General features: G+C 41.3%; 1 protein-coding gene across 1 annotated transcript in view; it reads right to left on the bottom strand.

Moving 5' to 3' along the window:
• Positions 1 to 27,303, bottom strand: part of cyfip1 (cytoplasmic FMR1 interacting protein 1) — a 96,766-nt gene that overhangs the window by 17,838 nt on the left and 51,625 nt on the right. The window contains exons 12-24 of the mRNA XM_055636492.1: positions 25,521 to 25,638; positions 24,165 to 24,287; positions 21,990 to 22,115; positions 20,809 to 20,975; positions 18,375 to 18,522; positions 16,357 to 16,510; positions 14,284 to 14,440; positions 12,740 to 12,836; positions 12,522 to 12,598; positions 12,326 to 12,434; positions 8,070 to 8,189; positions 6,551 to 6,750; positions 2,579 to 2,666 (exon numbers count right to left, since the gene is read on the bottom strand). Of these exons, the coding sequence (XP_055492467.1) occupies positions 2,579 to 2,666; positions 6,551 to 6,750; positions 8,070 to 8,189; positions 12,326 to 12,434; positions 12,522 to 12,598; positions 12,740 to 12,836; positions 14,284 to 14,440; positions 16,357 to 16,510; positions 18,375 to 18,522; positions 20,809 to 20,975; positions 21,990 to 22,115; positions 24,165 to 24,287; positions 25,521 to 25,638 (1,684 nt within the window). The remainder of the gene's footprint in view (positions 1 to 2,578; positions 2,667 to 6,550; positions 6,751 to 8,069; positions 8,190 to 12,325; positions 12,435 to 12,521; positions 12,599 to 12,739; positions 12,837 to 14,283; positions 14,441 to 16,356; positions 16,511 to 18,374; positions 18,523 to 20,808; positions 20,976 to 21,989; positions 22,116 to 24,164; positions 24,288 to 25,520; positions 25,639 to 27,303) is intronic.

Genomic DNA, 27,303 nt, shown 5'->3' with positions numbered 1-27,303 from the left:
TTGAATGGCGGTGCAGGCTCGAAGGGCCGAATGGCCTACTCCTGCACCTATTTTCTATGTTTCAGGAGCGTGTCTACTGCAGGGGGAGGGGGGGGACGGCTGTCGGGGGGGGGGGGGGTCGGGGCTGGGGGGGGGGGGGGGGGGGGGGGGCGCTGCGTGGCCTAGCGCTACCATGGTCTACCCCATCCAGCCCCTGGCGTGGCCTACTGCTGTCGTGACGGGGTGGGGGTTTGGGCAGGGGTGGTGGGGGGGGAGGGGTTTGGTGGCAGCAGGCAGGCATGTAGGGGTGAGTGGGGGTTGTGGGAGGAGGGGATGGGGTATGCTGGGAGGGGAAGGGGGAAGGGCAGGGTGTGTGTAGGGGGAGTGTGTGTGGGAGGGGTGTGTGTGGGAGGGGTGTGTGTGGGAGGGGTGTGTCGGCGGGTGGTGGGGTACGGCCCAGCTGCACTAGTCCCACCTGCCCGTGTTTAGTCCATATCCCTCCAAACCTGTCCTATGCAAGCACAAGTCAAACTGTTTCTTAAATGTTGGGATAGTCCATACCTCAACTACCTTCTCTGACAGCTTGTCCCATACACCCATCACACTCTGCGTGTAAAAATTACCCCTCAGATTCCTATTAAATATTTTCCCATTCACCTTAAACTTATGTCCCCTGCTACTCGATTCACCTACACTGGGCAAGAGACTCTGTGCATCAATCCGATCTATTCCTCTCATGATTTTATACACTTCTATAAGATCACCCCTCATCTTCCTTGCTATTACTATTGCGGTCTTTGCACTTTCCTTCAGTAATACAGTTCTCCAAAACCCCTGTGTCTCCTGAGCATCCTAAATTTTAATCACTCCTGGAAGCAGCTGAAAAAAATGGAGATTAGTGATACATACAGTTGTGCCAGAGATTGTATGAGATTTAAAACAAATGTGATATAGAAAGTCAGTTCTACAGGACACGAACAGGCCAAAATAAGAGTAGATTGGGACAGATATCCAAAATCTTGGAAATAGAATGGATGCAGGCTGATGTTGTTAAGGTTCTTGAGATTAGAGGCCTAAGCAACTTCTTTCACGAGCGGGGATGGAGCAAGGGTGAGGCAGTGAGGGGAAAGGGAGAAATCTCCAGAGGAGCCAAAATGAATGATAGTCCAAAAATCAATGACATTGTGTTTAGCAGTGAGATCTCTGACAATGGGCAAATAGAAGCAGACAGCGAGCCACTACGGTTGTGGTCGATTCACAAAAAGAAAAATGAATTACAGCGATGGGACTCGAGAATTCCTTTGCAATTTCTGATTCACTCTTCCATCTGCCATTCTATTTACGACATTCTTGTGCAAATGAAAGAGATGCCTATCTCTTCCCTTCCACCACCCTTCACAATTAATTTTCTCACTTCTCCAGTTCTGATGAGCAGTTTTTGAATCAAAACTTTAACTGTTTTTTCCAACTGTAGATGTTGCTGCCTGACCTTCTGAATACTTCGAGCAATTAAAAAAAAATTTAACCACAAGAATCAGCAGTTTTTGATTTTCAAATATTATCCAAGGGGTATGCAGAAGTATACAGAAGAACAATGTTGCACAAACATATCAGGTATTAATAGGATAGGCTAAAGGATAATGCAAGGCCCAATGTTTGGGACATCACTCAATCTCTCTGCCTATCTATTTCCAGTCTTTTCTCTTCAAAAGAAAAACTCTTTGAACCTATTTCCATTACCAGGTTTTTAAGTCATCACTTTTAATGTCTCCAAATATGGCTCAGTGCCTGATTTTACCTGATAATGCTTCTGCGAAGTGCCTTTGAATGTTTTGCCATGTTAAATGTGCTACATCAATCCACGTTATAGTCAACTTGGAAAGAGCCAGAACATATGAAAGTAGAGAAAAAGTGAGGAGGACAAAACAAATATACACAACACTGGAAAACAAACAAGGTAAGACAAGAAGAATAAGAATCAGAACGACAGCTAAAGGAGTATATTTCTTATTCATGAACTGCCATATTTTTACATAAATCGAGGATTTAAAATAACAAAGTACAGAAAAGCTCCAATGATCCGGCAAACGCACGATTTTGGTGTTGATTTTTCTGCACTAGTGGCTACCACTGCTATCCATAACCATCACACTTTACATTTTCTCACGTTTATTTTGAGATGTTACACAATATCACAAAAAAATTCCAGTGACACCAGTAAATATTTGAACCAGGACTCTGACGAGTTTCCAAGGAGCCCGTAAAACATCATGCAATGATCAAATGCCAAATCATTGGCATTTCCAAATATTCAACACAGCATTGATTGGAATTTTGCTGTATGTCCTGTGACTATCTGAGCAATGGTCCAGAGATCCAAAAACCTAAAACTTGTTTAGTGTATTTTGTTTAAACAATTTTTTTTAGGATTTAATTTAGATCATTCATTTGAATGCTAAGAGGTTGTGAGCATTTCATGTTGGTTAAGATCTTCAGCAAATTAAATGGAAAATCCACATTCAACGACATGAAACAACTTGTTATTATTACGCCTTCACAACTTCAAACAAAAATAAAATATGTTACGGAATGCACTAACCTTAGTTCCATATAAGTACTGTGGATGTGCATTTGGCTGCTTATCTCTTTGAAATTCTTGAGAGAAGGGCAGAACAGTGCGCACAAACCTGTGGATTTAAGAATAATGAAAGGTATAATATTTTATTAATTTTAAATGTCATTATTTCCCCACGGGTAAAATCATAATGTCGGACAAGGTGTAAATATGCAAAAAAGTCTGAAGTTCTCTGATTAAATGTATACTTGAGTAGACCAGAAATACCCTTGGCATAATACTTAATTTAGTTAAATTAGCTACCCGGAAGATTGGTATTAATTTGGAAATCAGCATCAATGCCATTAGGTTAGATGAGATACGGCCAGGTGGGTTAGGGTTAGATGATTGGACAAATGGGGAAAAGCAGTGATATTGCAATCCACTTTTGTAAATGAAGCACCATTTTCTTTAACTGATAAGGTGTCAACCAGGCCCCTGTTCTAATCAGTCTTTGGTATTAATTTATCTTTTAAATACTTCTGAAATATAATCACCCTTGTAATGGAGAGGATCGGTAGTTAAAATTCATATAACCAAGACACACTACAGACCAAAAAAACGGAATAGATCATTGGGCAGAATATCTGAATAATTCTATTGCTATTTACATGAAGCTTCTTCATTCAAAAAGAAAGTTGGCAGGTGAACACTATAGGCAAATTAGCTTAACATATTTGCCGAGAAAGCATTAGAACTATTAGATAAAATGTTATTGTTTAAGAAGGAACTGCAGATGCTGGAAAATCGAAGGTACACAAAAATGCTGGAGAAACTCAGCGTGTGCAGCAGCATCTATGGAGCGAATGAAATGTTATGGCATTCTGAGTAATTAGGTAAAGTTAACATGGTTTTGTGAACGGAAATCATGCGTAGTTTTAAGAGTCAGAAATGATTTGGGACCAAATTAATAGGTGAGAAGGACCACGTTGAGAAATAGAATAATGATAAAAGGAGATTTGGAGCCTAGTGCAAAACTAAATGGAGTATTTAAAGGATCCAGACCAAAATGGATAATTTAAATCTGATAAAGGAATGTGTAAGAATGTCAGTGTGAAGCAATATATTAACAAACATTGAAAAATCCACAGAACTGCAGATGCTGCAAATCTGATATAAAAACTAAACATGCTTGAAACAGAGTCAGCATTTCAGTTGACAAACCTTTAATCAGAACTGAATGTGAGAAAACAAGTTAATTTTATTTAAGTGTGGGCAGAATGTAAATAGCAAACTGAAATTCTCTCAGAATGAGGCCAGGGTTACCAAAATTTACTGGGGTCAAAATTTAATTTTCCAATGTTGAAATGTAATTCTTTAGCTCAATGTATACTTCTGTCTGATTAAATTTCTGAAGCATCCCACAACACCATACTATGTTAAATGGTACTCATAATATATAATTATTTGTAATATGTTACAGGAACGACTATGGAAATCAGTGTTCCAGATAGAGCATTCATTAAATTGAACATCATTTAAATTAATCAACAAAGTACACAACACAATATAACTTATCTTACCCAAAACAACTAAACTGATAACTATCCAAAAAAAGCACATGGCCAGAGTAACTCAGCGGATCAGGCAGCATCTCTGGAGAACATGGAAGGGCAAAGTTTCTGATTTTGCCTATCCACAGTGCCCTCCATAATGTTTGGGACAAAGACCCATCATTTATTTATTTGTCTCTGTATTCCACAATTTGATTTATTTGTCTCTGTATTCCACAAATATTCCACAATACTCGAGTATGAAAATAATTTATGACTGAAGTCAAACCTTTGCGTGGAACCATTGTAACAGTAGTTTGGAAGGAAACAGTAATTGAGCTCCCAGAAAACATGAAGGGTTATTCATGAAGGGGAACCAGGATATGGCGGACCAATTGAATAACTACTTTGGTTCCGTCTTCACTAAGGAAGACATAAATAATCTGCCGGAAATAGCAGGGGCCCGCGGGTCAAAGGAGTTGGAGGAATTGAGTGAAATCCAGGTTAGTCGGGAAGTGGTGTTGGGTAAATTGAATGGATTAAAGGCCGATAAATCCTCAGGGCCAGATAGGCTGCATCCCAGAGTACTTAAGGAAGTAGCTCCAGAAATAGTGGATGCATTAGTAATAATCTTTCAAAACTCTTTAGATTCTGGAGTAGTTCCAGAGGATTGTCAGATGTCAGATTTTAATAAAGACCATTTTTATACATTTTGGTTTCACCATGTAGAATTTACAGCAGTGTTTATACATAGTCCCCCCATTTCGGGGCGCCATGATGTTTGGGACACAGCAATGTCATGTAAATGAAAGTAGTCATGTTTAGTATTTTGTTGCATATCCCTTGCATGCAATGATGGCTTGTAGTCTGTGATTCATGGACATCACCAGTTGCTGGGTGTCTTCTCTGGTGATGCTCAGCCAGGCCTGTATTGCAGCCATCTTTAGCTTATGCTTGTTTTGGGGGCTAGTCCCCTTCAGTTTTCTCTTCAGCATATCAAAGGCATGCTCAATTGGGTTCAGATCGGATGATTGACTTGGCCACTCAGGAACTTATTGTTTTTAAGCTTTGAAAAACTCCTTTGTTGCTTTAGCAGTATGTTTGGGATCATTGTCTTGCTGTAGAATGAACTGCCAGCCAATGAGTTTTGAGGCATTCGTTTGAACTTGAGCAGATAGGATGTGTCTACACACTTCAGAATTCATTATGCTACTACCATCAGCAGTTGTATCATCAATGAAGATAAGTGAGCCAGTACCTTCAGCAGCAATACATGCCCAGGCCATAACACCCCCACCACCGTGTTTCACAGATGAGGTGGTAAGTTTTGGGTCTTGGGCAGTTCCTTCTCTTTTTTCTCTTGCCATCACTCTGATATAAGTTAATCTTCATCTCATCTGTCCACAAGATCTTTTTCCAGAACTGTGGTTGCTTTTTGAAGTACTTCTTGGCAACCTGTAACCTGGCCATCCTATTTTTGCGGCTAATCAGTGGTTTGCATCTTGCAGTGTAGCCTCTGTATTTCTGTTCATGAAGTCTTCTGCGGACGGTGGTCATTGACAAATCCACACCTGACTCCTGAAGAGTGTTTCTGATCTGTCGGACAGGTGTTTGGGGATTTTTCTTTATTATAGAGAGAATTCTTCTGTCATCATCTGTGGAGGTCGTCCTTGGCCTGCCAGTCCCTTTGCGATTAGTAAGCTCAGTAGTGCTCTCTTTCTTCTTAATGGTGTTCCAAACAGTTAATTTTGGTAAGCCTAAGGTTTGATTGATGTCGCTAACAGTTATATTCTTGTTTCTCAGTCTCATAATGGCTTCTTTGACTTTCATTGGCACAACTTTGGTCCTCATGTTGATAAACAGCAATAAAAGTTTCCAAAGGTGATGGAAAGATTAGGTGCTGAGAGCTCTCTTATAGCTGCATTAAGGAGGCAATTAAACACACACGAGCAATTACAGACACCCGTGAAGTAATGTGTCCCCAACATTATGGTGCCCTGAAATTGGGGGACTGTGTATAAACAATAGACTATAGGTGAGGGAGTAGGCCATTCGGCACTTCGAGCCTGCACCGCCATTCAATGTGATCACGGCTGATCATCCTCAATCAGTACCCCGTTCCTGCCTTCTCCCCATATCCCCTAAACACAGCAGTAATTTCTACAGGGTGAAACCAAAATATATAAAAATGGCCTTTATTAAATTCTGACAATGTGCACTTTAACCACATGCGATTTGTTTTCTATTGCAAATCTCAAATTGTGGAGTACAGAAGCAAATAAATCAATGATGGGTCTTTGTCCCAAACATTATGGAGAGCAATGTATGTCCTGTAGAGGTGCTGCCAGACCCGCTGAGTTACTCCAGCATTGTGTCTGTTTTTGTCATTAAAAGTCAAGTATCAGATAGATTATGCCACAATTTTACACTCGAGTATGAAAATAATTTATGACCAAAGTCAAACCTTTGCGTGGAACCATTGTAACAGTAGTTTGGAAGGAAATCGTAATTGAGCTCCCAGAAAACATGAAGGGTTATTCTTCCATATGGTGCTGATACATTATGATTGGCTTCCCTGAACATTGCATCAAAACTATCCAGGGTGAGGTATTTACTAAGCAGCTTGTGACTCATACGATTGACTTCCACAAGTCCTTCAAGCTCCTAAAGAACCAAAGTCAGAACAAAATGAGGGTTCAGTATTGTACATTTTCCAGATGAAGCTAAGCAATCAACTTGTCTAAAGGATTACTGTGTAAAAGCACAGCACTGTATATTCAATTGGACATTCATAGAATCTTACTGCATTGGAAATAATCTAATTATTTGTGCCTGTTCTATGTCCTTGAAAGACGTGTCAAATTTAATCTAACACGTTTCCTTTCCCCCCCACCCAAGATTTTGCATTGATTCTTTTCAAGCGCACATCCAATTTTCTTCCAAGATTCAAGGATATTCTACTTTCTTTTGTAATTTTTTTTTGTCTGCACCGTATACATTCCCAAAATGCATGTTTTTTAGACATGTATCCAATTATTCTATTGTGCCATGATAGCACTGTAATACAAGCCACCACACTGTCCCAAAATCCATATTACCGTCGATTTTTTCCATCGATGAAAAATGAGAGAGATATTAATGTTTTTACAAAATTCCCCATTCTCTCTGCTGCCCCCGCTGGCGGCAGGGGGAGGGGCTATAAAACCAGGAAGTGTCGTGCCTCACTCAGTCTCTGCCAGACCCAGGAAGCGAGAGGGTCTGGCAGAGACTGAGCTGCGAATAACACTGAATGCACGTCTGCTCCACGGTGAGTCCCCTCGATACGGCTGTAAAGTGGCTGCAGCCCTTTTAAAAAAGTTTGGGTTCACAAAATGAATTTTGATTGTCGGGTCTCTGCAGTCCAATTGATTGCCTCGCCTTGGATTTTAAAATCGTTGCAACTGCTGGATGCCTGCCCAAGCATCCATACAGCCCACAATGTCTATACTAGCCCTCTGGAAACCAGTACCTTCGCCCCGCAACACCCATACTAGCGCAACAGACAGCCCCCCCACTCCCCCCCACTGGTGAGCAGTATTGGAATTGGTGGAGAGGTGGAATATTGCGTTGGTGACCAGCCCTTCCGTGTGATGCTGGGACCCAACGGGTCCCACTTAGTCTAGTATATTTTAAAAGTCTTCATGTAACATTACAAACATAGTTCTTTAAAGTGTAATGTTATATATTCCATTGCAAAAAGTTGCACAACTCCAACTAATACTTTAACCGGAAATAAATCAAAAACAATCGAGTTATTGCTTGTAGAATTCATCTCTGCTAATGTTCTTGCTGAATACCTTACTGTTTATTAGGAGGTTGTGCAATTATATATGATGCAACATAGACAATAAAGCACAATTAAATTCACAACGATGCATTTGAACACAATACAATTTTTTTCAGTACCTGTTAAAGCACCAATTCTTTAAAATACAGAAACATACCACAATGGAGGTGAGATCTTCACTCTCAAAACGTGTAATTGCCAATTCTAATGATTTATACATTGCTGTTGAAATTCTTTGAGTGATCAGTCGATTCAGGTCTATTGATCTACCAAGCAGCTGTCATTCAAGAGATATAAAACATTAGTACATTAACATAGAAACATAGAAAATAGGTGCAAGAGTAGGCCCTTCGAGCCTGCACGGCCATTCAATATGATCATGGCTGATCAGCCAACTCATTAACAGAACAAGACAAATTCTAAAGTAGACAAAAATGCTGGAGAAACTCAGCGGGTGAGGCAGCATCTATGGAGCGAAGGAAATAGGCGACATTTCGGGTCGAGACCCTTCTTCAGACTGATGTGAGGGTGGTGGGGAGGGGTGGGAAGAAGAAAGGAAGAGGCAGAGCCAATGGGCTGAGGGAGAGCTGGGAAGTGAAGGAGAAAGCAGGGACTACCTGAAATTGGAAAAGTCAATGTTCATACCGCTGGGGTGTAAACTGCCCAAGGGAAATAGGAGGTGCTGCTCCTACAATTTACGGTGGGCTTCACTCTGGCCATGGAGGAGGCCCAGGACAGAAAGGTAGGATTCGGAATGGGAGGGGGAGTTGAAGTGCTGAGCCACCAGGAGATCAGGTTGGTTATTGCGAACCGAGCAGAGGTGTTGGGCGAAGCGATCGCCAAGCCTACGCTTGGTCTCACCGATGTAGAGCAGCTGACATCTAGAGCAGCGGATACAATAGTTGAGTTTGGAGGAGGTGCAGGTGAACCTCTGCCGTACCTGGAAAGACTGATTGGGTCCTTGAATGGAGTCAAGGGAGGAGGTAAAGCGACAAGTGTAGCATTTCCTGCGGTTGCAAGGGAAAGTGCCAGGAGAAGGGGTGGTTTGGGTGTGAAGGGACAAATTGACCAGGGACTTACGGAGGGAGCGGTCTCTACGGAAAGTAGAAAGGGGAGATGGGAAGATGTGGCCAGTGGTGGGATCCCGTTGGAGGTGGCGAAAATGTCGGAGGATTATTTGTTGTATGTGACAGCTGGTAGGGTGGAAAGTGAGAACATGGGGGACTCTGCCCTTGTTGGGAGTGGGGGGGGATGGGGAGTGGGAGCAGAGTTACGGGGTATAGAAGAGACCCTGCTGAGAACCTCATCCCTAGAAGACGGGAACCCCCGTTCCCTGAAGAATGAGAACATCTCTGATGCCCTGGTGTGGAACACCTCATCCTGGGTGCAGATGTGGCGTAGACGGAGGAATTGGGAGTAGGGGATGGAGTCCTTACAGGAAGCAGGGTGGGAAGAAGTGTAGTCCAGATAGCCATGGGTTTATAGTAGATGTTGGTCAGTAGTCTGTCACCTGCGATGGAGATAGTGAGGTCTAGAAATGGTAGGGAAATGGCAGAAGTGTTCGAGGTGTATTTGAGTGCCGGATGGAAGTTAGTGGTGAAATGGATGAAGTCAGTGAGTTGTGTGTGGGTGCAGCAGGTAGCACCGATGCAATCGTCAATGCAGCGGAGGTAGAGTTCGGGGATGGGGCCACGGTACCCCACGAACAAGGATTGTTCGACGTACCTACAAAGAGGCAGGCACAGCTAGGGCCCATGCACGTGCCCATACACACACCTTGTATTTGGAGGAAATGGGAGGAGTCAAACAAAAAGTTGTTAAGGATAAGGACCAGCTCCGCTAGGCGGTGGAGAGTATCAGTAGACGGAGATTGGTTGGTTCTGCGGAGGGCTTTAAGACCCTCCTGGTGGGGGATGGAGGTGTGGAGTGACTGGACATCCATGGTGAAGATGAGGGAATGGGGGCCTGGAAAACAGAAGTCATGGAGGAGACGAAGAGCGTGTGTGGTGTCTTGAACATAGGTAGGGAGGGATTTAACCAGGGGGGGGGATAGGATGGAGTCGAGGTATGTGGAAATAAGTTCGGTGGGACACGAACAGGCAGAAACAATGGGTCTGCCAGGACTGTCAGGTTTGTGGATTTTGGGGAGAAGGTAAAATCGGGTCGTGCGGGGCTGGGGAACGATGAGGTTGGAGGCTCGGGAGGGCAGTGAGCCAACTCTCAGACACCTCCTTCTACTCCTCCTTGGACCATGACCCCACAGACGAGCACCAGGATAGTTCTAAGATCATGGCCTGGTGCTCGTCTGTGCATGGTCCAAGGAGGAGTAGGAGGAGGTGTCTGAGAGTTGGCGTGTGACCTCAGACTTGTAGAGATCAGCGCGCCAGACTACCACGGCACCTCCCTTGTTGGCAAGTTTGATCACCCAGTCTGGGTTGTTGCAGAGTGAGTGGAGGGCTGAACGTTCAGGGGGGAAGCGGTTAAGAGTGAGAAAGGGGAGTGGAGAAGTTGAAGCTGTTGATATCCCGCCAGCAGTTTAAAATAAAAAGGTCTAAAGCAGGTAGATGGCCATGAGGGGGAGTCCAAGAGGAGGGGGTCCATTGGAGACGGGAGAAGGGGGTCATCACTGGGGGATGAGGACTCCTTCCCATGGAAAAATGCGGTGATGCAGAGGCGACGGACGAAGAGCTCCACATCGTGGCGGACGTGGAACTCATTGAGATGGGGACGGAGGGGAACAAAGGTGAGGCCTCTGCTGAGGACAGACCGTTCGGTATCCGAGAGTAGGAGGTAAGGGGGGGGATGGTGAACACACGGCAAGGATGAGTGTTGGGGCTGGAGGAAGGCAGGTGAGTGGACGGAGGCCGAGGCGAAGTCTGGTATGGGGGCGCAGGGTGGTCAGGCAGGAGAGGTGTATGAGGACTATAGTGTGGGTGGGGAGGAGCTGGGGTCATATGGTTTGAGAGGGATGGGGAAGACCCAGTAGGACATCCACTGAGGTTCCCTGCGTTAGGGGGACGAGCACTAGGACCCAGCGCAGTTAGACCCCGTGATGTCAGAGTCTGCAGCGCGGAGACTTCAGGCCCAGTGCTGAGCCTAGGACTCAGGTAATGGCCTTGTCCCACGATGCAAGTTCATTCAAGAGCTCTCCCGAGTTTAAAAAAAAATCAAACTCGTGGTAAGCACGGACAATGAACGTAGCGGGTAGGCCGGAGCTCGGAGACGTCTCTTAGCGGCTCGTAACGCTAACGGCAGGTACGCGGGAAGACTCGCTAACGGCAGGTATGCTCGGGAAGACTTTGCAACATGCTGAAAAATGTCCACGAGAGTCCTAGTACCGACGAACGGCCATTACCGTAAATCTCTGAGTTCAAATCAGGGCAAACTGGGGGGAACTCTTTGAATGAACTCGTACAGTGGGACTGGGCTTTAAGGTGACGGCTGCGGCCTATATTTGATACATTCAGAATTCTAGACTAGAACAGTCATAGAAATCTACTGCAGAGAAAGAGGCTCTTCAGCCTCATTGAGCAAGTTTCCTCCCTGAGCTAGTTGCATGTGCCTGCATTTGTCCCATTCTCCTCCCCAGCCCCCCCTCCCCACCTTTCTTATCCATTTACCTGTCAATTGGTTTAAAATATGCCATAAACATTCTCATGCAAATGATTACTATAGATACAAACTGATCTCTGTGGCACACTATTGGTCACAGACCTCTAATGCAAAAAAAACACCCTCCACTACCATTTTTTGATTCCTACTACCAAGCCAACTTTGCATCCAATTGGCTTACTCAACCTGGATTCCACATGATTTAATCACTCAAACCAGCCTACCATGTGGGACCTTGTCAAAGGCCTTGCTAAAGTCCATGTAAATTATATCTACCACCCTCTCTGTGTTAATCTGCTTGCTCACCTCTTCACAAAAGCCAATCAAGTTCCTGAAATATGATTTTACATGAACAAAGCCACACTGACCATCCTTAATCAGTCCTTGCCAATCCAATAACAGACAGACACTGCCTCTCAGAATCCCGTCCCCTCGTAACTCTCCCACCACTGATCTTTGGGTCAGCAGCCTATAGCTCCCTGGCTTGTTCCGACAGCCTTTCTTAAATAAAGGCACAGCATTAACCACCCTCCAGTTTTCTGGCTGCTCAATTTAGCATTTTGCCCGTTTTACTGGACAGTATCTGTTATAATAAAATATCTCCAAGCATAACTTACTTTCAACTATGTAACAGATAAAATAATTATTTAAATAGAGTTTACAAAAAAGTATGAAAGACAAATTAAATCTAAGACTTATACCATGGTCTTATCTCATCTTTAATTTCCTCTGATGTTTTATGCTGTACGGGCCTGGAGTTTCAATTCAGTACTTCAATAATGAAAATAAACAAACTCCCACCTGTACATGTTTTTGTTTCAATAAAGTCTCATATCTATTTGATGGAGGCGTTGGTATATTAGTTCCTTGATTCTTGCATTCAGCTCGCAGCCTCTTGTCCAAAAGGAGGCTGGAAAATTACATGTGATATTGTAATATATTTCAATAATTTTTCCTGCATATTGTACAATACATGAATAATGTTCTTGAACATTACCTTCCTGCCAGAATCTTGTAGTAAGCATATATCTGGTCAGCCAACTTGTACACAAATTGGTCAAAGCAGAGGTTCACCTTAAAAATGAGCACAAATAATTCACTTTTACTAACTGACTTGAAACTTCACCAGTGAAGTGCAGATTTCAACTTGTGTTGAATTAAACACTCATTGAAAGATACGTTTAGCCTTAAATTAAAAAAAATAATAATAATTACCTCTGCTTCAATCTCATCATAAAGGAACTGTTTCTTGAATTTAGTGAGAGCATAATGGGCACTGTCATTGTACAGGTCCAAGGAATACAATACATATCTACAATTTAAAAAAAATCAGTGTTCATCAGGGTTGCACAATAATTATTTGTCTATACAATGGCAACCTGACCAATTAATACATTGATGTAGTTCCATTCAGTGATCAATCTGGTGCTTTATTACAAACAGCGGCTCCAGTTAAACTTCCACCTTTGTTTGCTAAGAGCCCCTCCATCTCTGTCACCAGCTCCAGCTTTACGCACTTCTGAAGCATCCACATTTGTCCAATTCTGCAACATTAGCTGCCGAATACCCTCAGCTCTAGAATTCTCTGAAGCCACACCCGCCATCATAAAGTAGTGAGCTGCCCTATATTTTTCTCTTCTGTCTGAATGCCTCCAACATGGCTGGCAAACTTTGTTTGATATTGGTCACAGGATGCTTGTTCCATTCCATTTTATAGTGCTGTATAAATATAAATTATTTGATTTTTCTAAATAGTTCAAGTTCAAGTGAGTTTATTGTCATGTGTCCCTGTATAGGACAATGAAATTCTTGCTTTGCTTAAGCACACAGAAAATAGTAGGCATTTACTACAAAACAGATAAATGTGTCCATATACCATGATATCAATATATACACACATGAATAAATAAACTGAAAGTGCAAATAGCAGAAAGTGGTTATTAATAATCAGAGTTTTGTCCGAGCCAGGTTTAATAGCCTGATGGCTGTGGGGAAGTAGCTATTCCTGAACCTGGTTGTTGCAGTCGAAACAAATTAAACCTATTGAAGAATGCCAATCCAAAGTTTGTCTCTATTCACTAATCTTTTCAGTTGACTAGTTGCATCGCTTCCGTCACATCACCCTTTGTGGTTAAGGCTGCCACACAAACATAAAAAAAGCAACTTCATAGAAGGAAAACTGAGAGCAGGGATCAGCCATTTACCGATTGCTTGTGCTTAAAAGTATGGAGTTGACTTGCCACATGTCTGGATCCCTGTGTATTCAAGCAGCACCCAGCATCTCCATGATAATTAAACCCAGGTTTGTACTGCACACCAAGATAGCCATTGTGATCTACATGTACCACCAATTACTGACTAACTAAGAGAACATGCAGATGCGACGTAGAGTGGACTTATTCAATAAATTGTATCTGTAAAACTATGAAACTATTTATGCTGTTGCCTTTATTCAAAAATTATAATCTGCATCACACGTTCTTGAAGTATTCAAATGTTTATTATAAAGACCACTGCCATTCTTTTTAAAAATTGATCTGTCCATCACACAACATGTCCAAGATTTTATTGTGACAATAGTAGCAATGTAAAAAAAAAATGGTAGAAATGTATAACTCTTGGGGACTAAAGGAAGATAAGGTACTATTAATGTCTTAAATTCAATTCTAATATTGTCAAGTGAACATGGATATAAACATTGTTATACAGTTCCCTTCTCCATGCAATGAAATGTGAAGGAAGTTTACTTAAGATCTTACTCCATCATGGATGCTTCTTTGGTCTCCAAAATATGGTCAGTCAAGATCCAGGGCATTGACATCTCAATAGGAAACTGAATTCTTCTACCCATCGTCAATTCAAGAAAGAACTCTCTGAACCAAAGCTGAGACAGGTCACAGCACTGCTGAAGTGTTTCTAATCGGGAAAAAAAGTTCAGTTTCAGCAAACAGTGATAAATTTCTCAAATAGAAAATATATGCCTTTATAATGAGATAGAGATTTTACATCATCATGCAAGATAGTTCTGTTCATCAGTTTTGCTTTCTTCATTGCTCAATTATGTTTACATTACAATTTAGATTCATGTGTGTGAAAACAATTCGTACACATAACATGAAATAAAAGACAGAACATAGTGACATGGAACATAGAAGAGAAGGACTCGACACTAATGTACACAAAAAAAATTACATCCTATGGGTGGCACAGTGGCACAGCAGTAAAGTTGCTGTCTTGCAGCGCCAGGGACCCAGGTTCGAACCCGACTCTAGGTGCTGCCTGTATGGAGTTTGTACGTTCTCCTTGTGTACTAGGAGCAGGGAGGTTTACTGCAGTTATACAGGGTCTTGGTGAGACCACACCTGGAGTATTGCGTACAGTTTTGGTCTCCAAATATGAGGAAGGTGCTTCAGGACTGTCAGAAGGCTGATAGACTTATTTCTCCGAGTTTGCTCCCACACTCCAAAGATGTACAGGTTCGTAAGTTATTTGGCTTGGTAAAATTGTAAATTGACTCCAGTATGTAGGATAGTGCTGGTGTACAGGGTGATCGCTAGTCAGCTCGGATTCTGTGAGCCCAAGGGCCTGTTTCCGTGCTGTATCTCTAAAGTCTGAAGTCTTAGCTGCAGCAAACCCCCCCCATATTTGACTTGCCAGTTCCATAATGCCAAGGTTCTTTAGAGCATCAGGGCCTTGTGTGATATAATGCAACTACCGTGGATGGGCCACAACAGGTTAGGTGCATGAAATAGCTGGATAAAGCTGCCTGCTGGCAAAGCCATAGCCTGCCTTTGCTGGCTCTCAAAGTGGCCAAAACCTTCCAATGTTTCCTGAATCTTCCAATTATTAAAAATCAATTACAGAAAAAAAAAGAAATTAAATCATCTAAAGAACAAATAATTAAAACATTAAACTTAATTCAAAAACTGTTCAAATAATAGCAAATACTTACTTATCGTTAGTCTCACAGGTGCTTCTGTCTATCAAATGATTGGGCTTGATGTACCTATATCAGGAATAACCTGATGCACGTTCAATGGATAGCAACTAGTGCTGGGAATTCAGTAAGTCTGTGCTCTGTTGACGCATTCCACAAGGATTCCAACATCACAGCACAGCTAGGAAATTATGTGCCCAAGGCTCCACTACCTTCTGATACTTTACTAATTTATATGATGCCAAATTAAAGTACAAATGAAAGACTTAGATGAACAGTATTAACGATACTTTAAGCTCACTTAAGCATTGATTTTGAATCAAGAATTGTGATATTTAAAAGTCTTCCACTGAATAATTTAAGGTTCTTTCCACTGAATTCACACCATTGCTCTTTCTTTTTATTTCTGCAAATAATGAGATAGTTTGGCTTCAAAATGATGGCTGCCATATGCAAATAAGCCAATATCAACTGTACTTTAGATTAATGATGAAATTCAAAGAAAAAAAAAATTTAAAAGCACAAACAAACATAATATTTTGGACGAAACGAATGTGACAATATTCTAAATATAGCAAATTTTATTGGTTCCCACATTACTATTAGTGATTACTAATTTAAGGTATTTCTGTGGAGCTAAGTATTGCAAAATATAGCTTTCAGAAGTTCAACTCAAAAATTAATTACAATTCACATCATTTTGAAACAAGGTATTTTTTAAAATTAAACTTAGCAAAAGAACCTTCAAAGATTCTATAAAATATTTATTCCTCCTTCTATCCAATGCCTCGCATTTCTCCGTGCACAAATTAAAATGAATAAATATCCCTCATGACACAAGAACAAAATATCGGTCTGTTCCATCCGACTGCCTCCTGTGGAAGAAATATCTTACCACTGAAATTGAGCAAGTGAGTGTAGAAGAATGAATGTCGATGAAATTCTTCTATCGCCAAAATGGTGGGGCCCTCAAGACTACTTCTCAATGTTTTCTTTGCTCCACTTTTGTCAGCAATGAGGGACTCTAGCATAGTTCTAACCATGTAGAGCTACATTAAAAGGAAAATGCAAAACAACAAAAGAAAAGGTAGAGGGCATATTAGTCATTATACATTTAATGGAGAAAGCCCAACTGTTCCACCACTGGAGAGAGTTTTCGTACAAAGATTGCTCTTGCACAGTAACCTTTCATGAAAATGAGTCAAATTTTACTGAGGCGCCCTGCTTTAGTGTTTTAGATGAATAAAACGGTATAGTACATTTATTTAAAAATTATTAAACCCATTTAATGTAATATTTTAATATTTAATATTTAATGGGGATGAATTATAGGACATAAAATTCAACGTTCAATCTTCATGTTGGAACAATTTGACTTTCTTTCATCTAAACAAAATAGGCTTTCTTCTTACCACCAAAGTTTAAAATGGTTGGATAGATGTAGGAACGTCTCAGAAACGTGTTCGTCGCAATGAGTGTTTTTTCCAGCCCCAAAGATTTTAGCTGCTTCGCTAGCTCCCCAGATAGCAATGATTCTGCCATGGTGCGCACCATATACAACTAAAACCAGTTGGCAGTGGCAAATGTTAAGATTTAGAGAGAAAAGCAGAGAGTGTGAGTTTTGTTAAACAGCAATAGGAAAGAATTTGATTACTGTTAGTACTAAAATGTTATCACAGCAAGCAACATAAATTACATTTAAAATTACAGAATTTTTCAAGTTTAGAACTGGATTGGTCTGAATGGAAAAATCAAGTAACCTATATCAATGATTTCACATTTTTCCATTGACTAAAACTCGAAAGGAATTGCAAAAATGATTATAAAACAAAGATAAACCGAAACAGTGGTTTGATCAACTTCCCACTTTTAAGATGCATGTAAGCAAAATACCTTTAAATTTAGTGACAAAAGCTTAGATGATACCAAAGCCTAAAGCCCCTGTCCCACGATGCAAATTTACACAAGAGCTCTCCCGAGTTTAAAAAAAAATCAAATTCGAGGAACTTCATCATGAGTATTTTTTTTACTCTTGGAAATTGTTAATATTGTTGAAATAACTTCACGAGTTTCCGCGTTTCCCGAGTACCTTCCGTTAGCATTACGAGCCGCTACGAGACATCCACGAGCTCCGACATACCCGCCACATACAATCTACGTATTTACCACGAGTTTGATTTTTTTTAAACTCGGGAGAGCTCTTAGGTAAACTCGCATCGTGGGACAGGGCCTTAACTCACAACTCACATTTAAAAACAGCAATTGTGAAATTAAGTGCCCTTCAGCAAAAAATTAACTGATCATTTGGACCAGCCAAGAGAATGGAATGTTATTTGCCAGATTAGCATTTTGTTAATAGCCGCTTGAGTTAAGTATTCAGTGTTAATAACTTAGAATGCACATAAAGAAAAAATAGCACAAATCGGAAACATTCTTGGCACCCATATTTGCATAACACTCCTGCCTTCATAGTAATTCCACTGTAATGCTTATTAATAAGCCACCAAATTATCTTTAGAAATGGTCATTGAATAGACTAACCCCAACTTAATATCAAAATATTAAGTGATTAGAAGCTGTAAATAAAATTCTGTTGAAATAACAACTAAACATTGTGAACACAAATAACTGCAGGGAAAAAAGGAACACAATAATACACAGAAAGTTAATTTAGCAGTATAAGATCTGCCGAATTAAATATTTCTGAAATATATTGCACAATATTCACTGCCTCACAATCCCCAATTTGCTGCCAAATGTCTACCTTGCTCTTTCTTTATCCTTTCGTGCCAGATTATTAGTTTATTGGTAGTCTCAAAAGTAATTTAAACTTCAATTCTCATTTTTGACTTTCACTCTCCTTGTTTTTTGAAACTGAGAACTATAGAGGAAATATTTGCATTTAAGTAACACCTGGGTGCTGGATGGTCCGACTGCTCGAGGAGTAACCTTGATATCATAGCCACCTCTGGGATCTTTTTCTCCTCTGAGGGCAGGGTCATTTATTGGCTCTTGACCAACCTCCCAATCACAAATAGTCTTCCGAATAGCTTGAAGAACACTGGACAAACACAGGACAAATGTATCAGCATCAAATCAAACAACATTTCTAATTGGCTGCTTCATTTAAATGGTCTGAAATGTATTGCTGTCAGTGCTTACCATCATTGGACTGAAACATACGGTAACTTATGAAGGACGTGTAAAATTTGGCACAGAAAATCCAAAAGACATTGTCTTTGATTGTTGCTCTAGTGTGCCAACTCTTAAGATAAATACAACAAGTAAGGCCAGCCACAGAACACGGAATCAAAGGCTTCAGTGAAGCTGAGAATCAGGAAGGACTGTGAATTCTGTCTTCAGATTTGGCTTCCCAATTTGTCTCATTTACTTTTTATGCACGAATGCATGCGAGCCGTAACACAAACCAGTGGGTGAATTTCAGTGAAACCAATGTTAAAACATCGTTGCCCCAGCACTTCTCCAAATATGTCCCATTGCCTTAACATTGCACTAAACATCTAATAAAGTCCTTGTGGGATTGGAAGTAATCTTCAAAACTGTTAGAAACCCATTAATTTTCCAGAAACCTCGTCAAATTGTACTGTGCATCTGCATGTGCTTGGATACCAAGTTTCAAGCCATCATCAATTCATTCATTGAAGTATACATGAAGATGGGCTTTGTACTCAAAGTGGGCAAGACCAAGGTCCTCGACCAACTTGCCCTGGGATAATAAAGTGTCGAGAGTCTGGAGTAGATGAACCACTTTCTGCATCTCCAAAGGTATCAGTTGGCAAAAGCAGCCTTTTATGATTGAGGAAAAGGATATGTCAAGATAAAGATCCTGAACCAAGCAACGGTGATCTCTGCCCTCCTACATGCTTTTGAGACTTGGACTACCTACAGCAAGCACTCTTGAGGCACTAGAAAAATAATTACACATGCTGTCTCTGTAAAATCCTCCAAATTCACAAGAAGAACAAGTGAACCAAAATCAGTGACCTCTCCCTGGCCATCATCTCACACTCAGGCAACTATACTGAACATTTGTATGCCAATACCAGACTCCTAAAACTGCTAAACCGTCCGGTGCTCTTTCATAGGAAGAGATTACCAAATCAGCAGAAAAAAACATTGATGTGTGAGACCAAATCCATCTTCAAAAAATTCCTGCTGCATAACTACTTGAAGCGGAGGAGGGCAAGAAACTCGAGGTCTTGCATCAAGAGTACATGTAAGTCTGATATGTGTGACAGAAAGTTTGTGCAGCCACACAAACTGCCCACCTGCTCTGTCAAGCATCCCATGCCCCTTTTGTGTAAGAGACTGTGGTTGTCTCATGGGCCTCAGCAATTATCTCAGAACCCTCAAAATTGGACAGGATGCTAACCCTTCTCGGGGGTGGCTGAGAAGAAGCCCCTCCAGACAGTACGTTAGTTAGCAATTTTCTGCATTATGATCATTTGTGATCAGTGACCTCACATTTGATACAATAAACTGTTTTTGTGGTAAACAAATCCTCAAAAAATATTAGCTTTAGATGCTTGACGCATCTGTAGCCTCCTTTTGCTCTGGTATTTTATTTAATTCACATGTTTAATCAATAATGTTTAATTATTAATGTTTTATGTATCATTCTTAATTGTCACTCTATGTCATGTTGTCACTTGCGGGCGGAGCACCAAGGCAAATTCCTTGTATGTGAATACTTGGCCAATAAACTTATTCATTCATTCATTCGTATTATAAACTAGTAAATTATTTATTAAACTATTCACTCTGACAACCTCTCTAGTCTTAAACAATTTAAAACTTGTTTACAGTAATTACTTAAAATGAATATTTTTTAACTATAATGGAATTTAATTCATTTGTAATACTTCACGTTCTACTGTTTCATCTGTACACTTCAATTTCCATCTCAATCTGGGAAACAAATGTTAATTGGAACCCTTTTTTTAAATTTCCTGGTTGACCTCTGAGAAATGTTCAAATGGGATTCACTGCTCAATGACACCAAAAGTGCTAGGATTTCCTTCTGCACTGAAGTGTATCAGTGACTAACATCAGCAAAGAAGTTTAAAAAGCAGAAAGTGTGACATCTTCATGAGCAGCTGTATTCAAGTTTAGCAGTCAACATCACATGGGGAAGAAGATGCTTACTGATTTAATGCCCTCCACAATTTTCTAAGATCCCCATACCTTCAATTTTTATGTGTAAAATTTAAATCAACTCCAACATTTAAAAAAAACTGTCAGATTCATTTTAAGGTAAAGTACCATGGCTAATATAGGTCTCCAAATTTGACAAACAAAAAAAAAAAGCATCACCACATTCACAAACCTTTGGATCACATTTTTCTTCTTTTTGATGGCCTGGCGTAAAGGCTCACGAAGCGTTTTCTGAGCAAAGTTTTGGAGTGCGGCATAAATGGTATGTCGAATTGCATGATTGAACACACTCTCCATTCTACCCATCAGCACTTGCAATCCTTTTATCATCGCTATTACCTACATTGCAAAACAGATAAAATATATTTACATTTTATTCAAGTTTTTTTACGTACACAATTATGCTACTCTTAATTGAGTGAAAAGTTAAAGTGAACATTTTCACAGATTGGATGACTTTTAATGCCTGGTTAAGAGAGATTGAACATTTGGTATTAACTCAATTGATTATGAATCCCTAATAGACCTTAATCAATTGATAAGTGACTATATTGTAAAAGGACAATTTAGTCAAAAATAATAATTTAACAATGCTTCTCATTCAGATCAAGGCAATATTATTTACTGATCAAGAGGTTTTATCCAAACCAAAAGTTTAGCTTGGAGATACAGCATGGAAACAAGCCCTACAGCTCATTGAGTTCGCACCGACCAGCGATCCCCGCACACCACCACTATCATATACACACTAGGAACAATTTACAATTTTACCAAAGCCGATTAACCTACAAACCAGTATGTCTTTTGAGTGTGGGAGGAAACTGGAGCTCCCGGAGAAAACCCTCTCAAGTCACAGGGAAAACGTACAAACTCCGTACAGACAGCACCATTAGTTACGATTGAACCCAGGGCTCTGGCACCGCAAGGCAGTAACTCTACCGCTGCGCCACCGTGCCGAAAGGAATCCTAAATGTAATTGTTACCAACTGTTACAAAAATAGAACCAAGCACAAGGAAATATAAAGGTATTAGAAGAGGGGGCAGTGCAATGATCATGTCAAAAGTCTAATTCTTTAGTTGTAAATCTAGCATGGTGACTGTCAGAGAATATTTACAAAGATTCAAACATCAAGCTATTGGGAAAAACTATGCTATTGAAAAGCACAGAAAGTTCAAGATAGTGACAACTTTGACTTTAATATTCAAAGAATAGCTGAGACCATCTTTAAATTGTTATTTTCTAATGTCATTAGGTCTTTAACCATTTGTATTAGAATGATATGTTAATTGCAGTTCTTTGAAAAAACCTAAACAAACGTTTGAGATAAATAGGCATATTACTCAGAATCTCACCTCGACAAGTGCAAATTTCTCTTCACTTGTGTAATTGTATCTTGTTGCTCTCTCATATTCTTCTGCATTATCTGGACAGTCTTTATTGGAGTACTTATCAGTAGGATGCACAAGCTTCCAAGAGTACTGGAAAATAAGGGAGCATAAATTAGGGAAAGCTAAAGAAACAAACACGGATGTATAAATATATATGTTTGAAATGATCAGCAAACCAGGCAATATCTATGGAGGAAGAAATATTGCTCAGGCCAAAATGGTTATAGCTTATCAGGAACTCGAAAACTATTTCAAAGTTAGTTTGGAACTGACAAGCAGAAAATAAGTAAAGGGAAAGGGACACTGTTCCTTGGTGTAGGAAGGATCTGCAGATGCTGGTTTAAACTGAAGATAGACACAAAATGCTGGAGTAACTCAGCGGGACAGGAAGCATCTCTAGATAGAAGGAATGGGTGATGTTTCAGGTCGATTGCCTTCTTCAGACAGTCAGGGGAAAGGGAGATACAGAGATAAGTAAGTGTAAGGTATGAAAATGAGACATCAAATGGGGTAGAGATCAAGGAAAATGTTGAATAGATCATTGTGTCGGAAGAAACTGCAGATGCTGGTTTAAACCGAAGATAGACACAAAATGCTGGAGTAACTAAGCGGGACACCCAGCATCTCTGGAGAGAAGGAATGGATGATGTTTCGAGTAGAGACCCTTCTTCTGCCCGAGCGAAATATGAGGTGATACAGTGCTGAAACAGGCCCTTTCGCCCAACCAGTTCTTTCTGCATATTAACACGTCAACACACACTAGGGGCCAACTTTACACTTATACCAAGTATACAAACCCAAACCAATTAACCTACAAACCTGTACATCTTTGGACTGTGGGAGGAAACCGAAGATCTCGAAGAAAACCCATGCAGGCCAAGGGAAGAACGTACAAACTCTGTACAGGCAGCACCTGTAGTCAGGATCGAACTGGTGCTGTAATGCAGCAACTCTGCCGCTGCACCTCCATGCCGCCCCTCCAATTTGAAGGAAAAGCTCATATTTCACCTGGGCAGCTTACACCACAACGGTATGAATAGTGACCTCTAACTCCAAGTAACCCTTGCTTTCCCTCTCTCCATCCCTCCCCCTTCCCAGTTCTCCGACCAGTCTGACTGTTCCTAAGTAACGTCTCCACAGTAATCAGACTCCATTATCTCTTAAGAACACAGCTGCTACATCAACAGGAGGTGGTCGTTGAAATTGATAAGCAATCGTTTCTATTGACACGTGCGATGACAACCTGTTAAACAATATAAGATGGATTATTATTATGGCTGAAAAGTCACTTGCTTGTAATGCAAATGTGTGGTAAAGCAGCAAAAGTGTGGATGCTTCACTTCAACAAAACTTGAACAAAAATTTAGAATGATCATGCATCTAAAATGTGTCCATCCTTCACATGGGTACTTGTCAAAGAGGTTCCTGTAATGTCTTTTGTTAGAGCAACTAGAAAAAAGGAAACCATCCTCATGAAAGGCCACTGACAAAAATGCTTCTCTCCATAATTGCTGCCAGACAATTCCCACCAGAGCGTTTTTATGTTAGACTTTCAGCATCGAAAGTATTTCATTTTTGCAATGAAAGAAACCTTGATTTATGGAATATCTTTCAAGACAACTAAATCCAAGAATGTCTAGGATTTCTCCAACAAACAACATGTCACAAACAACTGAATGGTCCTTTCAACAGCTAGTTTATAGTCTAAACCTCATTGGAGGCCTTTGAACTATCTTTAATATGACTTTATCTTGCACTAAATGTTATGCCCGTTATCTGTACACAGCTGACAGCTTGTTTGCAATCAAGTAGTCTTTTCTTTGACTAGATCTCCAGCAAACAAAAGCTTTTCACTGTACTTGACAATAATAAACTAAACCAAAAATAAATTAGAACAGATAAATGAACTAATTATAGTTAAGCAGTTTCAGACAAAGTATCACACGATGATTTTGGTATAAATAGGCCCAACACTGAGACTGAATTAGAGCATGTATTCAAAGGGATAAACTTACTAAATAAAGGTCAGGTAAGATTGACCATCACATGAGTACAGAACATGAGTTTTTCTTAAAAAAACAAAACAAATTGCACGATCGCTTTCAGTAATGGCAATTATTGTTTGTTTGGGTTTCTTACCACTTCCATAACATGACCACTCCATTGGGACAGCAGCTGCATTCCCTGTAAAGCTAGTTCGGACAGTTTCTGGTATTCTGCATCAGTCTTCTGAGCATCTTGCCTTCCTGACCCTGTGACTACCTGCAAAAGGTAGTTAAATTAAAAAAGAGCATAAGGGATGTAATGATCCAAAGAATTAACTCAACTGGAGAAAACTGTGCTCTCCGTGATAGGACAAAGACCCATCATTTATTTATTTGCCTCTGTACTCCACAATTTGAGATTTGTAATACAAACAAAAGTCACATGTGGTTAAAGTGCATATTGTCAGATTTTAATGAAGGCCATTTTTATACATTTTGGTTTCACCATGTTGAAATTTCACCTTGTGTTTATACATAGTCCCCCCGTTTCAGAGCACCATAATGTTTGGGACACATGGCTCTGCAGGCGTTTGTAATTGCTCAGGTGTGTTTAAATGCCTCCTTAATGCAGGTATAAGAGAGCTCACAGTACATAGTCTTTTCTCCAGTCTTTCCATCACCTTTGGAAACTTTTATCACTGTTTATCAACCACAGGACCAAAGTTGTGCCAATGAAAGTCAAAGAAGCCATTATGAGACTGAGAAACAAGAATAAAACTGTTAGAGACATCAGGCAAACCATAGGCTTACCAAAATCAACTGTTTGGAACATCATTAAGAAGTAGAGCACTGGTGAGCTTACTAATCGCAAAGGGACTGGCAGGTCAAGGAAGACCTCCACAGCTGATGACAGAAGAATTGTCCCTATAATAAAGAAAAATCCCCAAACACCTGTCTGACAGATCAGTAACACTCTTCTGGAGTCAGGTGTGGCTTTGTCAATGACCACTGTCGGCAGAATACTTCATGAGCAGAAATACAGAGGCTACACTGCAAGATGCAAACCGATGGTTTGCCGCAAAAATAGGATGGCCAGGTTACAGTTTGCCAAGAAGTACTTAAAAGAGCAACCACAGTTTGTAAAAAGGTCTTGTTGACAGATGAGACCTAGATTAACTTATATCAGAGTGATGGCAAAAGCAAGGTATGGAGGAGAGAAGGAACTGCCCAAGATCCAAAGCATACCATCTCATCTGTGAAACACGGTGGTGGGGTGTTATGGCCTGGGCATGTATGGCTGCTGAAGAAACTGCCTCACTTATCTTCATTGATGACACAACTGCTGATGGTCATAGCATAATGAATTCTGAAGTGTATAGACACATCTAATATTAAGTGTAGCTTTGCAAGTAATTTCTCATTAATGTTTTCCAAAAAAAAAAAACATGCTTGCAGCAAAACATTAATTGAGGAATTTGGTTGAATTGCAATCACGAATTGTTTCACATACCTCAATGTTGCTATAGCGGGCCAACTCAGAGATAAAGCGCATGTGATCTTCTCTGATCTGAATCATTTGTTCAATAATGTTATACTGAGGACTGCTGCTCGGTGATGTGGAGGCCCACCTTAACCAAGAAAACATATACAATTGAGCATAACAGAAACAGTTCAATATCAAAAGTTGATTAAGAACAAGGCAACTATCATTCAAATCATTATTTTTCTTCTAACTCATTTGAACGACATAATTTTTTCATTTTATCTAGGGATATGGGGAAAAAGGAACGGGTTACTGATTTTAGATGATCTGTCATGATCATATTGAGAGGCGGTGCTGGCTCGAAGGGCCGAATGTCCTTCTCCTGCACCCATATCATCTTAATAATCATAATGATCATCATAATCATATTTTATTAGCCAAGTATGTTTTGCAACATACGAGGAATTTAATTTGCCGTACAGTCATACAGGTGCGCAACCTTTTATCCGGTGTTCCGGAAACCGAAAACCGGCCATTTTTTCCAGGATGTCATCGGCACACCAAAGCTCGCATTTGGCGCCAAACTTGACCCGAAACGACCCACGGTCAACCCAGGTCTGTACTACTGTAGCGGCTGCCTCCTCCCCGGAGACCGGGGAGACACTTAAACATCTGTAAATCATTGCTTAAATGTTAGTCAGTTAGTTTGGAGGGCTTTTATGTGAAGGGGGGGTTGAAGGGGTAAACTTTAATTCTTAGTCCCCTACCTGGTCGGAGAGACGGGGAGCGGTCAATGCCTTACCGGGTCGCCGTGCAGTAAGATCCGCAGCGCTGTGGCCGCCAACTCCCAGCTGGGGATGCGGGCGGCGCCGGTTGTAGCTCTGACCCCGCCAACTCTACCCCTGGCTGCGAGGCGCTCCAAATCCACCGCCGCCTGCGGCCGGACGCCCCCCACCCCAGCTCCGCAAATGTTGGGAGTCGGCGGCGTCGCAGCGCTGGGATACCAGCGGGGAGCGGACAATGCCTTACCGGGTCGCCGTGCAGTAAGCTCCGCAGCGCTGGGATACCAGCGGGGAGCGGGCAATGCCTTACCGGGTCGCTGTGCGGTAAGCTCCAGGGCGCGGAGGCCGCCTTCTCCCAACATTCGCGGAGCTGGGGCCGCGGGCGGCGCTGGATTTGGAGCGCCTCGCAGCCAGGGGTAGAGTTGCCGGGGTCGGAGCTACAACCGGCGCCGCCCGCGGCCGGACGGAGCCCCCAGCTCCACGATGTTGGGAGTCGCCGACCAGGTAGGGGACTAAGAATTAATGTTTCCCCCTTCACCCACCCACCACATAAAATCCCTCCAAACTAACTGACTAACATTTATGCAATGATTTACAATGATTCCCCGGTCTCCAGGGAGGAGGCAGTCGCTCCAGACTTTTCAAGCCGCCCGCGCTACCTACCTAATCTACGCTAAAAATCTTCCATTCGGAAATCCGAAAATGTCCGAAATCCGACAAGTGTCTGGTCCCAAGGCTTTCGGATAAAAGGTTGTGCACCTGTACCAATAAAACGCAACAGAACACACAAAACCCATTTTAACATAAACATCCACCACAGTGACTCCTCCACATTCCTCACTGTGATGGAAGGCGAAAAAAAGGTCCAATCTCCTTCCTTCTTTGTTCTCCCGCGGTACGGGGCCTCGAGCCTTCCGTTGACGGGGCGATGTTGGCTTCCGTAGCCGGCAGCATTTGGGCCCTCGTGTCGGGGCAATCAAGCTCCTGCATCCGAATGGAATCTCAGCTCCGCTGCGCTGGGCGATCTG

This window comes from Leucoraja erinacea, chromosome 6 (genome assembly GCF_028641065.1).
Source record: "Leucoraja erinacea ecotype New England chromosome 6, Leri_hhj_1, whole genome shotgun sequence".
Classification (NCBI taxonomy): Eukaryota; Metazoa; Chordata; class Chondrichthyes; order Rajiformes; family Rajidae; genus Leucoraja; species Leucoraja erinaceus.
Note: the sequence above shows the minus strand (reverse complement) of the source record. Positions and strands in the feature narration are given on the sequence as shown.